This window comes from Canis lupus, chromosome 34, assembly GCF_003254725.2.
Source record: "Canis lupus dingo isolate Sandy chromosome 34, ASM325472v2, whole genome shotgun sequence".
Lineage (NCBI taxonomy): Eukaryota > Metazoa > Chordata > Mammalia > Carnivora > Canidae > Canis > Canis lupus.
Window position 1 is genome coordinate 20,115,330 of NC_064276.1, and position 15,572 is coordinate 20,130,901.

Here is a 15,572-nt window from a genome sequence, read left to right on the forward strand (position 1 = left end):
GCCAGTGGTGATCTGTGCATTCGGTTCTATTTATTGTTGGCATCATCTCATGAGACCCAGCCTCCCTCCAGAGCTCTATTAGGTCCTGCTTTTGCCTGAGAATTGAGATAGGACCTCTAACCTCCTTTCTCCCCAGGAGAGTTGCAAACCTGAAACAAAGGAATGGCTTTCAGAGTGGAAATTCACACACCCAAGCAGGTCTCAGAGAGAGAGATCTGGGGGCCAGAGGACCTCAAATCACATCCTGTAGACCACCAGCCGATTCCATGGGATGGCTTCGCTGAGATGAAGAAGAGGGTTATAGGAAGGGAGCAGGCACAAAGGCACAGAAAGCCAACTAGAAGAAATAGCGCTAATCCCATTTACACCTTCCTACTGCCTTTTCCACCGGAAAGTGGCATCTGAGCGTTCAGCGCTTGGTGTACCCTGCCACCTTGCGGCTGTTTGCTAGACTGCCTCAAAAATGTAGGCCCCGGAAGAGCTCTAAAACCAACTGGAACCTTCACCACACCTCTCTGGCTCCATCATTCAACAAACCTGTACAGATGCACACGGCTGTTTAGACTGAGGAAATTCGTGGATGGCTGGTCCTGAAGGAGTTCCCAGGGTGGAGTGCTAGGGGAGAGTAGAAGGAGATAAAAAGACATGCTAAATAGAGGGCGTGGGGTATACAAAAACGGAAGCCCAGATATGTCCACAATAGCCAAACTGTGGAAGGAGCCTCGGTGTCCACCGACAGATGAATGGATAAAGAAGCTGTGGTCTATGTATACAATGGAATATTCCTCAGCCATTAGAAATGACAAATACCCACCATTTGCTTCGACGTGGATGGAACTGGAGGGCATTATGCTGAGTGAAATGAGTCAATCGGAGAAGGACAAACATTATATGGTCTCATTCATTTGGGGAATACAAAAATTACTGAAAGGGAATAAAGGGAAAGGAGAGAAAATGAGTGAAAATATCAGTGAGGGTGACAGCACATGAGAGACCCCTAACTCTGGGAAATGAACAAGGGGTAGTAGAAGGGGAAGTAGGTGGGGGGTTGGGGTGACTGGGTGATGGGCACTGAGGGGGGTACTTGGCGGGATGAGCTGGGTGTTATGCTATATGTCGGCAAATTGAACTTCAATTTAAAAAAATTTAAAAAATAAATAAATCAATCCTGAACTCTGAAAAAAAAATCAATATTTTTCCTTCAGATACTTTATTATGTATAGAATATAATAGAGGTAATTATGATACGTGAATAACAATATAAACTTACAAATTGCATAAGATGGAATTATAATCTTTATACTATAATAGATAATATTTATTAATGTGAAAAAACAAACAAAAAAACAAAAACTGAAGCCCGGTGTGTCTGGGAAGTGATACATTTCTCCACGTGACTGAAAAAGAGGAACCAGGTAGAAGTAGTAGCAGATGATGCATGGTTCCACCATCAGGAGATGAAGTGTGTGAAACCCCAATCCAGGGTGTGCTGGGAAAAAAAAAGACATAGACACAAGCCACCCTTGGAATGCAGGTCAGTTCAGAGGTACGGGAGCTGTCCAACCCTACACAAAATGGCCCCAGACCTGTGTGATCATGCCTTTCTTTCCTGAGAATCACAGCAGACCCATATTCCTGATGTCTTCCCATGATCAAAACCAGTTTCTCAATGGAATGGAGCCTGAGAGAACCTCGAGCTTGAAAGGGGACCTTAGAGCCCAACCCTTTCCCTAGGTCAACATCACTGTCCCCTTGTCCTGCATCTTCTGCTTACTCATCTTAGCAGTGAGCTCAGGAGCCCACCCCAAGCCCATTCCATCCCTACACATATGTTCAGAAATCCTTTCTTTTCCCCAGTTGAGTTCTGCCTTTTTATAATTCCTACCCATGTGTCAAAGTTTTGCTCCCTTAGGGTCATATCAAGGAAATGATTAGAACTATGAAGATATTTGAGGAAGGCAATCATATATGGGCTTCATTAAAGTTTCTGGAAATAGAAAATCATGGCAACCTAAGGCATTGATTTTAGTGCACTAAGAACACTTGCTTAGGTATTTGGGGAGCTGGATCCTACTCCTCATATAATGTCTTTGCTTAATGTCACTTGGATTTCTTTTATATATGATACAAGGATTGGATTAGATCGGAGATTCTCACCCCTGGCTGTGCATGAGTGTCACTCGGGGAGCAGTTGGCAGTACACTTAAATGCTCCCTATGGCAAGAGCTGCTGCGTTAGACTATTAGTCTCCAGTCCCTGTTAAGGAGCCTTTTCAAACCTGTAGCAGTCTGGTATACACATTCTCAGTAATTCCTATTCCAAAAGTATCTATGTGGATCTAGATTTTTCTCCTTTCTGCTTAACCAAAGAGTGGTTACTGAGCACAGTTACTTTGTCCCCTAGAGCTCTTCTGAGGTGAGCCCCACCAATGATATGCAGGACATGGTTGAGTGGAGGAGAAAGAGAAGAAGCATTGCCCAGCCTCAGCCAAGTGACCCAGTCTCTCTGCATCTCATCCTCCTCACCTAAGACATCACTCGAGCCCCTCTCAGTGGGCTGTAATGTAGGTGACTGAAGCCATGAGTGCAAAGCCCCGTGCCTGGCATTCAGAATCTCCTCCAAATCTCAATTCCTGTTGCCTTTGGGAGCAGGGAGAAAGTGCAAAGGGAAGATGGGGGTGGTGTCACTTCCAAGAGCATCTCACCATCCCCTCTCCTACCAACAATCCCTGTCATGGGTTGAACTGTGTCCCCTCAAAATTCACATGTTGCAATTCTAACCCCCAGAACCTCAGAATGTGACCTGATTTGGAAATGGGGTAATTAGTTCAGATGAAGTCCTTAGGGTGGGCCCTACACCAATCTGATTGATGTCTGTGGGACATCAGGGAGAATGCCATGTGAAGGTGAAGACAGAGACCAAGGTGATGCTTCTCCCAGCGTGCCAAGGATTGCCAGCAAACTGCCAGGCTCTAGGGGAAAAGACTGGAATAAGCCCTCAGAAGGGCTTAACCTCAACACCTTGATCTGAGACTTCCGTCCTCCATATCTGTGAGACAATACCCTTCTGTCGTCTGGGCCACTAGTTTGTGTGACAGCAGCTGTAAGAAACTAAGCCACCTCCAGAGGTGGCTCCGATTGGTGACTTCAAGGAGGACAGCTCTTTCTAGACAGGAGGCACTGCAGTCCCACAGGAAGAAGGGAGATGTGGGAAAGCCCTGAGAATGGTGCTGCTTGGCCTCCAGCTCATCAGGTATCTGCCTCTTACTGCCCTGAAGGAGAAACTTGACATTCTGACAACCCTGCTCAAGCCCCTGCGTCCTCAGGACTGTCACTCATTAGCCATAATGCTGCATCTCTTTATGTTTCCTTGTAATGTTACCTCCATGTGTGTCCATGTTTTGTTTTCCCCACTTATTCACACACTCCTTAAAGGCTGGGATGATGTTATAAACCAAAATGGGATTCAGGAGCCCTCACTGATAAAAATTCTTGGTGTGGGGCACCCGGGTGGCTTAGTTGGTTAAGGATCTGCCTTCATTTTAGTGATCCTGGGGTCCTGGGATTGAGCCCCAAGTAGGGCTCCCCACTCACTGGGGAGCCTGCTTCTCACTCGGCTGCTCTGCTGCTTGTGTTCTCTCTCTCTCTCTCTCTCTCTCTCTCTCTCTCATAAATAAAATCTTTAAAAAAAAAATTCCTAGTGTGACTTTAGGGATGTCCCTTCTCCCCTCTGCTCCTTCACCTGTCAGATAGGAACTTAATCTCTAAGGCCCCATCTAGTCACAATATTCTGTGATTCTGACTCTTAGCATTCTCATTATTTAACCAACCTGCTTGCTTGGGATGCAAAAGATAGGGAGGAAACTCCCTTGAGATATGCCAACCAGCCAGCCATTTAGAATTAAATGTGTCAGACCCATTTAATGAGAGGACTAGACCCCAAGGGCTCAAGGGCCAATATAGTACTGCAGGGGCTCCCAGCCCCACTAGATCCCCTTCCTAGGCTCTAGGACTTCTCTCTTCACCCCCCACCTGTCTATAAGGCCTCTCCCTTAGTGATTGCTGATGCTTCCTTCTCCTTCAGTGACGCAATACTAGATGTGCTGGATCCCATGCTCATGGCAGGGCTGGGCTCCCGGTACCTGTTAGAAGTTGCCTGTGGCTGCTTGGGGGACCTGGAGGAACAAAACTGTCTTTCCAAGTCATTATAGTATTTTGAGTAGCTCACTTGTTTTGCCTCTGAGGGATCACAACATGCCTCAGCCTCCACTAGGGAGAAGTCTGGACACAATCTAAGAGTCTTTAAGGATCTTCCTAATGGCAGATACACCAGAAGGCCTGAGCACCTGGGTAAATTGTGCTCTTTTGTTTCCAGGAAACAAGGACCCATGCAGACCAGTCCAAGTAACGGTGGGTGGTATAGCAGTAGAGGCAGGGACCTGATTGAAAAATGGTTATAAGGAGGGATGGAATCTTTTAGAAATCTAAGACCAGAAACTCCCACTCAATGACAAGCTTCATAGAACCAGGTACTAGGAGGTCATTCTACTTCCAAGCTTTCTCTTGGGACTTTACTCCAGTGCTCTGCCATTAAGACAACCCGACTACTATCCAGGGATCCACTTCTATCAGCATTTCTCTGCTTCTCTTCCCTGTTCCCATGATCTTAGCATTCTCTGAAGCACGCTTCTAGTAGAACACGAGGCAGTAGAAGTGAAGACACATGAGTGAATATTTTTATTTTAAATGCACTTAGCACCTCATTTATTTTAGTTTGTATTTGGGAAAAATGCATATCTAAGAAGTGTATTGATTTAAAGGAAAATAATACATAAATAATCAGGGTGTGATTTTATAGCAAAATCATAGAGATGATGAAGTCTGAGTCAAAAATGAAGTCTGAGAAACACTGGACTGGCTACCTATCTCCACATTTCTCTGCAAATTCCCAGAACACACAGTCTTAGCGGTGGCCCAACCGATTAGCACTTCCTATTTACATCACACTTCAAGTGCTGGAATAGGGCTGTCAGTCCTCAGGGTGGTGGGGGTGTTGGCTGCCCTTGGATCCAGTGTCCACCCTTAGACAAATCAGTGGTCAGGGAGGTAGGGTTGCATGATGAGGGTTGTGGCTGCCCAAGTGCTGGCTTTTCTGCAGGGACTGAGGACAAAGGAGAGTCTTTGGGAAAACTCTGTGGGCAGGTACAGCTTGAGGTGTTACTACAGACCTCTAGGTGTAGCTCTGGGGGGGCACTGTCTGGGAGTTTCTGAGGTGGGCGTGTGGTTTTCCATTCCCCTGTCACCTTTGCTCTGAGGGGTGGTTGTGAGAATTGAAGGAGATCATTGATACAAAGATACTTTGAAAATTGTCCACACAAAGAGAAGGGACAGGAGGCAACTTTCCTCAGCTCTTCCGCCTCCGTCCCTTTGTGGGTCGATGACAGATTTGAACTGCATGATCCTTAGCATCTCATCCCTCCCAGCTCCTTTAGTAGTTCTGCTTGATTCTAAGTTCCCTGTCTCTCCGAATTCAGCCTCCAACCACCAACCTGGTCTGCAGAAGCTTTTCCTCCTAAATTCCAACAATAATAGAGAAGAACATCATGAGCCCCTTTTCTATATGTTAGCGTGTTTGTAAAACGTGGCATTCGTGTCATGCTTGCTTTTGTAATAAAAATTCTGTCTTCCCTTGCCCTAGTGTATCTGTTTAGAGATGTTTGCTTTTTTACTTACTATTGATTGTCAATTGGCTCCAGTTACTCTTTGATCTTCCATTTTGTTTGAACTTGAACGCCACCCACACTGTCTGCCCTGGGCTCCTCGTCTCTATTAAACAGGAATGACACATAAAGGAACTCGGACGCTCTCTGGGAGCAGAGGGGCCGCGGGCCAGCCTCCCTCGGGCCTGTGAATTGTCATTTCTGAAGCTGTCTGTTTTGTAAGTTCTTTTGCCAAGTTTCTATGGGAGCAGAGGGATCATCTTCTCCCTTTTCAAAGAGCAGGGTGAGCTAAGGCCTCGAGCTGGCAAGTCCTCTAAAGTCATTTTCAAAGGAAACCTGAACCAAAAGGCCATGTGGCTGGCAGAGGGTGGTGTGACTTTGTGAGGCTCTCTCTGGGGCTTTGGGTGCTCAGCCCCCACCAGCCTCTCAGCACGTGCCCAGAGCCTGCTGCAAAGGCCCTGCCAAGGCCACCTCTGTCCAACCACTGGCCCGAGGGCCCAGGGAGGGGCTACACCCCCCAACCCCACTCCACGGCCACCCAGGAACCAGAAGAGTGCAAATGTGGACTTTCTCCTCTGGCCAGGGGCCAGGACTGCACGTGTCCTCACTGTTCTTAGGTCTCATCAATCAAACTTGATCCTTGGGGTTTTTTGAGGTGAAACAAAACTGGGTGCCAGAGCAAGCTAGGGTAAACTTACGTCTGAATCATGGACTCATAAATGATCTAGTTAATCTAATCCTCTCATGGACAGGTTGGGAAAGAGACTCAAAGGGGAAATGTTTGTCCCAGGTCACACAGGCAGAAATGGCTGTCTTCCACCAGGGTTCTTTGGACAAAGAACATTTCTCCAAGGATGAAGAAACGTTTGTGTGACTGGTCACCATTTGTAAAGTTTTGGAGGCTATAGATAACCGTCAATCACGCCGCAGGTACCAGAAAGACTCCAAAGGCACCAAGGCTGAAAAATGTGTTATGAGGCCAGACCTGCCTTCATACTGTCCCTTGAACCCCAGCAGAGGGAAATTGTTTATGAAGCCAAGAGGCAAGATAAGCCTTCACAGAATGGGCAAGTTCTCTAAGACCCAGAGAAGGAAAGGACACCTATACCTTTGTGCCTGAAGGGCAAGAACCAAAGTCACGAAAGCTCAGCCTAGAACGCTGAGCAAAAACAGAAAGACGTGGGAACCAGCCGGAGAGAGAGGTTAGAGGTGGTCCATCCCACATCCCCGCACTGGAGCTCTTCACGCACCAGGGTCTGGAGGCTGCAGCCCCTCCTGGTCTGGGGGCCCCCAGCAGGACCCTGCCCAGCTCCCTGGAGGCAGTCCCAGCCTTGGCCTGCCCGAGACCCCGGCGGCCCGCAGCCAGCAGCCACTCCTCTCCATGAGCAGAGGAAACCAGACCCATTCAAGTCCTGATCCCAACACAAGGAAAGACCCCTGGAACGAGTTGACTTGACTTTTCAACATTTTATTCTTGTATTTGTACAGCTATATTTTACAACGCGGTAATGCAGTTTAGACACAGCCAAACCCTGTCTCCGGAGTAGTTCTAACACAAGCATGACGCAGAATGTGATGAGACAAACATTCCCAAAGAGAGCTTAGTTAGCGACAACTTCAAGTCCCTGTGTCTGCCTACACTTCAGAAGGGATGGCGCGCTCGTCCATCACTGAAAACTTCCATGAAAAAAGGCACCGTAGGACACGTTGTACAGGTATATACAAACCGAAAACTAGAACAAAACTACACATTTTCCTTCGGCAGCTTTTTTTGTTCTTTTTGTGTTTTTTTTTAATACACACTTTGTAAATTGTAAACCTTCACTTGCAAAAAAATACAAATACACTGAGGCATTTTAGACAAAATATTTTCTTACTTATACAGATGCAATACTTAAAATATTCTCTTAAGTGCTCTTTCTCAATAAAGATTCTCAGATCCGTGTCTGCCTGCAGATACAAAATCGAGCCTTTAACGCAGTTTTATATTTTTAATATATCTTTTTTAGGTTTATATATATTTATTTTATATATATATATATTTATATATTTACAACTCTGCCATATATTCCTTCACCTTTGGTTAAAAAAATTAAAGCCCTCTCTTTGATAACATACCGGAAGTCTCTTCTTTTAAAAGAATGCACATTTACATACAAAAGAAACATCTGTCCCCACCAAACATATACATTCCTCATTTTGCAGACCAAGTCAAGTCAGAACTTTTGCATACTCCCCCACTTTGATATATAAAATGATTTTGCTTTTTGCTGACATGGTTTGCCTTACACATAGGAGAAGAAGCAATATTATTTTCTTAATGTTTTATGGCAGTGGGGGACGGGGAGCTGCTCTGGCCCCCAGTCCCCACGCCCCGCCCCCCACCCCCACCCCCGCTATGATTTGCACTAGTGGATGAAAGAGGCACTACATCATGGGATGAACATTGTAAAGTGTTACAGTATCCTTTGGGTAGATTCTGAGAAGGGACTCGAATGGAAAGCATCAACACTCCATGCTTCAGCAGGCTTTGGGGAGCTCCGGGGGCAGGTCAGTGGCGGACACACGGTATTGTACCTTGGTGTTGGTGATGGCGCCGTGCTTCTGGCGCAAGTGAAGACGCAGCTGGCTTTTGTGACGGAAATGCAGGTTGCACTTCTCGCACTGAAGGAAAACCAGAGGCAAACTGTTAGCTGTCATCAACGCCAGGAAACTGTCACTGCTCAAAGACCCAGAGCAGGCAGCTCTTCCCTCCCAGGGAAGTCCTGGGACTTAACCTGAAGTCCAGGTTAAGACTGGAGCACTGGGTGTTATTCTGTATGTTGGCAAATTGAACACCAATAAAAAATAAATTTATAAAAAAAAAAAAAAAAAAAGAGTTCTGGCTCCAGCTAAGTGGTAAGTAAGCGTGGGGCAAATGTTCCTCTCCTGTTTTCTAAAGCAGTGAAGTGTTGCTCTTGCATTTCTCCACCCAAGCATATCATTTCTCTCCATGGGCCTTGGCTTTCCCTTCTGTAAAGAACTGAGTCAATACGCTCTGAAGGTCACTCTTAACTTGACAGTGGTGCATCTAAACTTCTAGCAAATATTAATTGTATTCTTTCTGTGTGTCAAGGACTATTCTGACACTTGAGTGAATTTGTTAACTGGATGCAACAACTCCACGGGGTAGGTACTATTATCAGGCTCGTTTTACACATGAGGAAATAAGGGTATCAGAGAGGAGAACTAATTTGCCCAAGAACAAAAAGCAAGTAAGAAGATATTCACTCAGGGACTAATAAACAAGTGGATGAAAATAACTACATTTTGCAGGTTCGTATTTGTGATACGGGTTAACCAGTCATTGGTTCGTTCTTATGGTCATCACTACCTATGGTGATGCCACAAACTCACCAAAGTCAGTGTCATCAAACACAGTGGTGGTTCCCACACCTGTAAGCCATGGGTCCCTTTTTGCAAATTCAACAGAAACTCAAAAGGTTAAAGAGGCTGCGGGGTTGCAGAACCTCAATGATTGAAAGGGCACAGTTTGAAAATTACTCATCTACAGCATTCTTATCCTTTTACAAAAAAAGAAAATTGTGGTCCACTGAGAGAGGGTCAGGGCTAGCCTGTGGCCCTAGAAAGGGTTGGTGTTGGAATGAGAATAAGAACCAGATATCCCACCTGCCCGGCCAGTATCTTTCCCCTCTGTAGCAGAGATGGGCAAAATGTTTTTTACCGGGAAAGAGCCAGAGAGTGAATATATCACAATGACAATTGTGTCCCTGTAGTAGGAAAGTACCCACAGACAAAATGTAAACAAATGAGCATGGCTGTATCCCAAAAAAACTTTGTCTATGGACATTGAAAATTAAATTTTATGTAATTTGCACATGTCACAAAATATTATTTCTCAATTTTTTTAGCCATTAAAAAATATTAAAACCATTCTTAGCTCATGAAATGTTCATATATTAGCCCACAAGCCATAGCTGGCTGAAACCCTTCTCCAGAACACAATGATTCCAATGGCCTATTCATGGTATCGTGTTGTGTAGCTGGCCACCTGCTTCTTCTTCAAATGGTCTTTTCTCTGTCTTTCTTTTTTTTCTTATATCACCACATTTTTCTGATTTTTCTCCCACTCCAATGGCTGCCCCTTCTCAAACACCTCTGGTCCTCTTCAGTAGACATTCTGGCCCAGCACAGAGGCATATTATAAGAAGCCAGTTAGCATGGAATAAATGAATGACTCCAAAATTGATATATCTATGGTCCAGACCACCTAATACCCCTACTTTACAGATGGACAAACTGAGACACAGCTAATGTCAAGCGGGGTTCAGTGGTCATCCCACTGTGTGCTTGAGACTGGAGCAAAGAGTTCTGCTACCTGCCACTTCCCTGCCACCAACCCCTCCCAGGCCAGCCGATGGCCACAAGAGGCTCACATACATGGTAAGGTTTCTCTCCTGTGTGGATTCGCAGGTGGCTCTTCAGAGTCTGAAGGTGCCGGAAACGGGTGCCACAGATTTCACAGGGATAGGGCTTCTCTCCAGTGTGGATGAGCACGTGGGCACGGAGGTGGGCCACCTGAGTGGAAGAGCAAAGCATGAGAGGCTCTGTTGGGGTGACGTGTGCCCCCCCCACTTCACCCCAGGAGCCCCTGTCAGCCTACGGAGGCTGATGGGTCTTTTCCCCACAGCCCTGCTCACTTGCACAAATCGGGCACCACAGGTTTCGCATTTGTAGGGCTTCTCTCCAGAGTGAATTCGAGTATGAGTTTTCAGGTTGGCTGGCCGGTTGAACTGGGCTCCACAGATATTACAGCGATAGGGTTTCTCACCTATTACCAAAAGAAAGGGAACAAAGAAAGCCATATTTGATAGAGGTCTGCACAGTTCCAGGCCCCGGGATCTCAAAGCAGACTGTCTTTCCTGGACCACCTCAGCTTTCTCTCCGCTGGAAGGCGTCCGAGAGAGGATCCCGGGGCCGGCCACCATCCCCCACCAACACACACACCAGCACAGGCTGCGGGCGGTCAGGGTCAAGAAGCAGGCTAGAGAAGAGGGAAGCACAACGTGGGGGTGGGGCGGGGAGGGAGGGAGGTTCCCAGAGGCCTTGGAACCAGCTATGACATTAGGACCACCTAACTGCAGACCTGGACAAGTCACCCCCCTCTCTGGATCTCGCCTTCTCTCTCTGGAAGTTGAGGGGTGAATTTAGATGACATAGTAAGGCTGTTCCAGCTCTTCCCGTGGATAAGACTGCTTCAGTAATCAAGCCCTTCACCAGGAAGATAGGATCAGGCTGCTCTAGTTTCTCTCTTAGAAAAAACATACTTTTCCGCTTGTGGCAACTACAGCTGGATTCCATTTGCAAGAGGGCTGAGGGCTGAGTCAGAGGAGATGCTCGGGCTGGGGAAGCCAATAGAAGGGCCGAGCCTTCCTTCGTGGAAAGTTTCTGGGATAATGGACACACTTAAAATACCAAGAGAGAGTCAACTTTGGACAACAATCAGGTTATTAGAAGCTACCTAGGAAAGGAATGTGAGTTGATAAGGTGCAAGCCCTTAGAGGAAATCAAGAGGCTTTTCTTTTTTTTTCTTTTTTTTTTCTTTTCTGGCTTTATAAAAAAGATCTACTCTGCCTCTCTCAGCCTTAGTTTCTTTCACTCATGTGTTGGGCTGAACACTCCTGACCCCAGAAGAGAAGCAGGACAGAGCGTCTCAGAGAAAAGACCAAGCACACAGGGAGTGGATAAGTCGCTAAGCAAAGACAGGACAGGGTTAGGCCCACATCCGGTTCAAAGCAGGGCCTGCTCGCTGCCTCAGCCCAATGGGGACCAGGGCCCCACACTGCTTTCTCTAGGGTCCTCCCCTCCATCCCACCCCCAGTAACCCTGGCCAGCTGGGGGGCAGGGGGCAGGGCCATACCCGTATGGACGGTCTTGTGGCTGGCGAGGTTGCCCTTGTAGCGGAAGGAGGCCTGGCAGCGGTCACACTTGTAGGGTTTGTCACTGTGGGTCTGCAGCGTGTGTCTCTTGAGTGAGGCCTCCTCAGAGAAGCGGCAGTCACACTCATTGCAAAAGAAGGCCCCGTTCTCTGTTGGGGGTGGGGGGAGTGGGGTACCACAGTCAGAACAGGGAAGGGAGGTAGGGCTCCAAGGCCACTCCCCTCTGCCGCTGCCCTCAGTGCAAGATTGAACGCCCCAATCTCCACCCCACCTGACATTCCTAAGAGCCGGGGGCAAAGGTTTCTGAGCATTTAGAGTCTGGGTCATGGAGGAGGAAGGAGACAGAGTTGAATACTAAGGTACAGAAGGGAAACCCAAACCAACAGGTACCCGTATGGCCTGCACCAGCTTCAGGAACGCTCAACAGGGCTCTTCCTTCTCTAGAGACCTCTGAAAACTGACTTTTCTTATCAGTTCATTGTTTTATTTACATTCATTCACAGAAGCCCTCAAGCAAGACCCTTCACCTCTCTGAGCCTATCTGTGTCTCCATCTCCAAGATCAGGAGAGTCAACCCCAGTGCTGCCTACCTCACAGGAGCATACTGTGTATCACAAGGTATTGTAGGAATGTAAGATATAAAATTCAATGATACTAGGAGATCATTAAAGGAGGAAGTGATGGTGAACAGGGTCACCTCATATCTCTCTGGGTTTCGTGTCCCCCCCCCAAACACTTCTATGAGATTGGGAGAGCCAACAAGGATAGAAGTAGAAACGGCAGCCCAACAAGAAGGGACTGGAGGCAGAGACAAGGCAAATGGCCAGGGGGACAGATGGGGACAGTCCCTGCTCTCCGAACTATATGTCCACAACTGTGTGCCAAATCTCACAGGATAAGCAACTGATTTTTCCCTTTTGTTATAACATTTGGAAAAAGACATGTCATGGTGGCTCACCCCTGATTAGGAATGACTGGGCTATCCTACTGCAGCCAGAGATTCAGGGAAAAGATAGACCTTTCTATCAAAAAAAAAAAAAAAAACAAAACAAAAAACAAAAAACAAAACTGGGGATGCCAATCACAGAGCATCCAAAACTTCAATTTAATCATTCAGTTCAACTAATCAAATTCAGATAACATTAACTGAGTACCTACTGCATGTTAGAAAGTCCTTAGGATGTATGGGAGACACAGAAATAAGTAAGGTCAGCCGCTTGTCCTTAGAGAACACATGGCCTAGCAGTACTGAACCTACACGGGTCAGTACTGGCAGCTGGGTCCCGAGGGACCGAGGAAGCTCTGGGAGTTAGAGCCGGTCCCACAGGCTATCTTTGCTGGAATGCCACTGTAAAGGCTGTTTGGTCATTTGCTATTACCCCAGATTAACTCCAATATCTCATCCCTTGCTCAGGTCAGCCTGGTTCAAGAGGCCAAGAGTGGAGTAACGGGCTGGTGATTTTAAGTGCCGATGACCTTCCAATCGAGGACTTCTCCCAGTCAGTGGCAAATGCATAAGTGAAACAGGAATGCAAACCCCACGGAGCAGAGGCAGGGGCCTTCCTTCTCCCTGGCAAGGGAAAGGAAGGAGACAGAGGGACTCACCACAGCTGGAATCCGAGTACTCAGACTGGGTCTCCCCCATCTCCTCGGGGAATGTGGGCCCAGCGGTGTGGAGGCACATCTCCGCGTGCTGTGGGGACTGCGAGCCGCAGGATGTACACTTGGGGGGGTGTAAGTAGAGCGGTGAGTGGCTCTCGCTGCTGCTGCGGGGGGAGCCTGTCAGGGACCTGTGGGCAGGAGGAAAGAGAGCTTCAGCAGCTGGAGAGGGTAAAGCACTCTACCCAGCCTGGATGTTGTCCTGTGCTCTGGTGAGCCCAGAGGCTGCAGCTGGGCTGCCTCACTTTGCATCTGGGGCCACAGAGTTCTCCTTCAGCCCACCTCCAAATGGCATATGCCCTGAGATCACTGAAGGAGTCAAACTGGACCAAAACCCCAGCCCAGGCCAATTTCTTCCCCTCAGTACTACAGTCTCTTGGCCCACTCAGGCCAAAGCAAGTACGAGATCACTGTGCCACACCAAGACCAAAGGAGCTGCCCTTGGGATTCCCGGGATGCTCTTTTACCATAGATAAGAGTTTTTTTTGCTATGACAAAATACACAGAAGCCTAATATGCTTCCTTACTGAGGCTAATCGAGTCAATGGGTACTTACTCCACACCTCTAATATACCCAATATTCAGGCAAGAAAAGAACACATCCATCAGAAGCAGTGACCCCGTGGGAACCCCAGAACCCCAGGCCCTGACTGCCTCTGAAAGCACCTGTTGACGATGTTATTGAGCCGGCTGGCCTGTGGGATGGTGGAGTCCTCCCCACTGGCGCTGAGCTTGGTTGGGGACTGGAGGTCGAGGCTCTCAGGCTCCATGGGTGGCTGGCAGGCCGGCGGGGCAGTGTAGGCTCGAGGGGAAAGGCGGCCCAGCTCGGCCTGCTCGGGCCCCTCCGGTTTGGCATTCTGGTTGAGGCTGTTCAGCACAATGAACTTATATTTCTTCCAGTTGCAGGCTTTGGGGTCGGTGGGGCTCTTAGCTGGAGGTGACCCAGAGGTCTGGAGGATGCAGGCATTCTTGCTGCTGCAGGATTCCGTGGGCGAGTTGGGCTGGCAGTCAGACTTCTGGGGGCTCTGTGGACTAACCAGACCCTTGCGGTTCAGGGGTGCACTGGGGGGCTCGAAATGCAGGGCGATCTCATCCTCCGAGGAGGGCCTCTCTTCCTCCTTGCTGGCCTTGTCACAGGGGAAGTACGGGGCATTCCGGGCGGAGGGGACGGCAGGCTTGGGGCCCTCGGCCACACCGTAGTGCATGTCACTGTGTGTCTCCTCTGGGGCTGCCTCCTTGGGTGAGTAGATGCTGCTGTGGCACACATTGGGGGATATCTCCATGGCCGGCCGGCTGTAGTCACCAGGGATGGGCCTGGCACTATCGCAGGGGAGGGCCCGCTCCTTAGGGAAGGGGTTGGCCACAGGCATCCGGGCATCCCGCAGCTCCTCGTCGGAGAAGAGGAAGCTGCTGACTGGGAGGTGGCCGTACACGGGATAAGAGGCCGGCGGGGTGGACAGGCCACTGTACAGGCTGGGGGCAAAGGCTCTGCTCTCGCACCCAGGGGCGTTCCTCAGCGGCAGGTTATTCTCCACCACCTCGCGACCCCGATAGGCCATGATGTCTTGGGGCATCAGCATCCGGCTATTCAGAAACTCTTCACGGGGAGGCTTGATGGCAGGAACCATCTCTGCTTCACTGCAGGAGAAAACAGAGGAGACACAGGCCTCCAAATCAGAACTGTTGAACAGAGAGGACTTTCCAAGTGACACTGGTGTACGTAGCCACACCTAGGCTGGCTCAGCTAGACATGAGGGATGTGGCTCTGAGGTAGGGAAATACAGTTTATAAGGCTTATTTTGTTTTATTTTATTTATTCATGAGAGACAGAGAGAGGCAGAGACACAGGCAGAGGGAGAAGCAGGCTCCATGCAGGGAGCCCGACATGGGACTCAATCCTGGATTCCCGGGATCATGCCCTGGGCTGAAGGCAGGTGCTCAACCACTGAGCCACCCAGGCTGCTCAGTTTATAAGGCTTTTATGCTAGAAATAGAGCAACCTAGATCAGTGTGGAAGACTAGACCCAGAGAAAGGCCGCAAGTCAGCCACACAATCTGTGCCTGCTCATATATGACATCACATGTTTAAGCCACATATGTATGTATGTGCGTGGATCTGTAATTCTTCAGATATCACAGAATGCAAAGCTTTCAGAGCCCTTATTTCATCCATGCAAAATCCTGCAAAGGAAGAAAGGCATTACTGTATCTGTTTGACACACATAGAAATTGAGACTCCGAGAAGGAAGAATTTA

General features: G+C 48.2%; 1 protein-coding gene across 8 annotated transcripts in view; it reads right to left on the bottom strand.

The window, feature by feature from the left end:
- Positions 1–7,171: 7,171 nt before the first annotated feature.
- BCL6 (BCL6 transcription repressor) overlaps positions 7,172–15,572 on the bottom strand; it is a 50,365-nt gene continuing 41,964 nt past the window's right edge. For all 8 annotated transcript variants that reach the window (XM_035710160.2, XM_049105637.1, XM_025425325.3 and 5 more), the window contains 6 exons: positions 13,984–14,955; positions 13,264–13,448; positions 11,640–11,807; positions 10,420–10,550; positions 10,160–10,297; positions 7,172–8,383 (listed from right to left, as the gene is read on the bottom strand). In XM_035710160.2, coding sequence (XP_035566053.1) covers positions 8,240–8,383; positions 10,160–10,297; positions 10,420–10,550; positions 11,640–11,807; positions 13,264–13,448; positions 13,984–14,955 — 1,738 coding nt within the window. In that variant the 3' untranslated portion in view covers positions 7,172–8,239. The remainder of the gene's footprint in view (positions 8,384–10,159; positions 10,298–10,419; positions 10,551–11,639; positions 11,808–13,263; positions 13,449–13,983; positions 14,956–15,572) is intronic.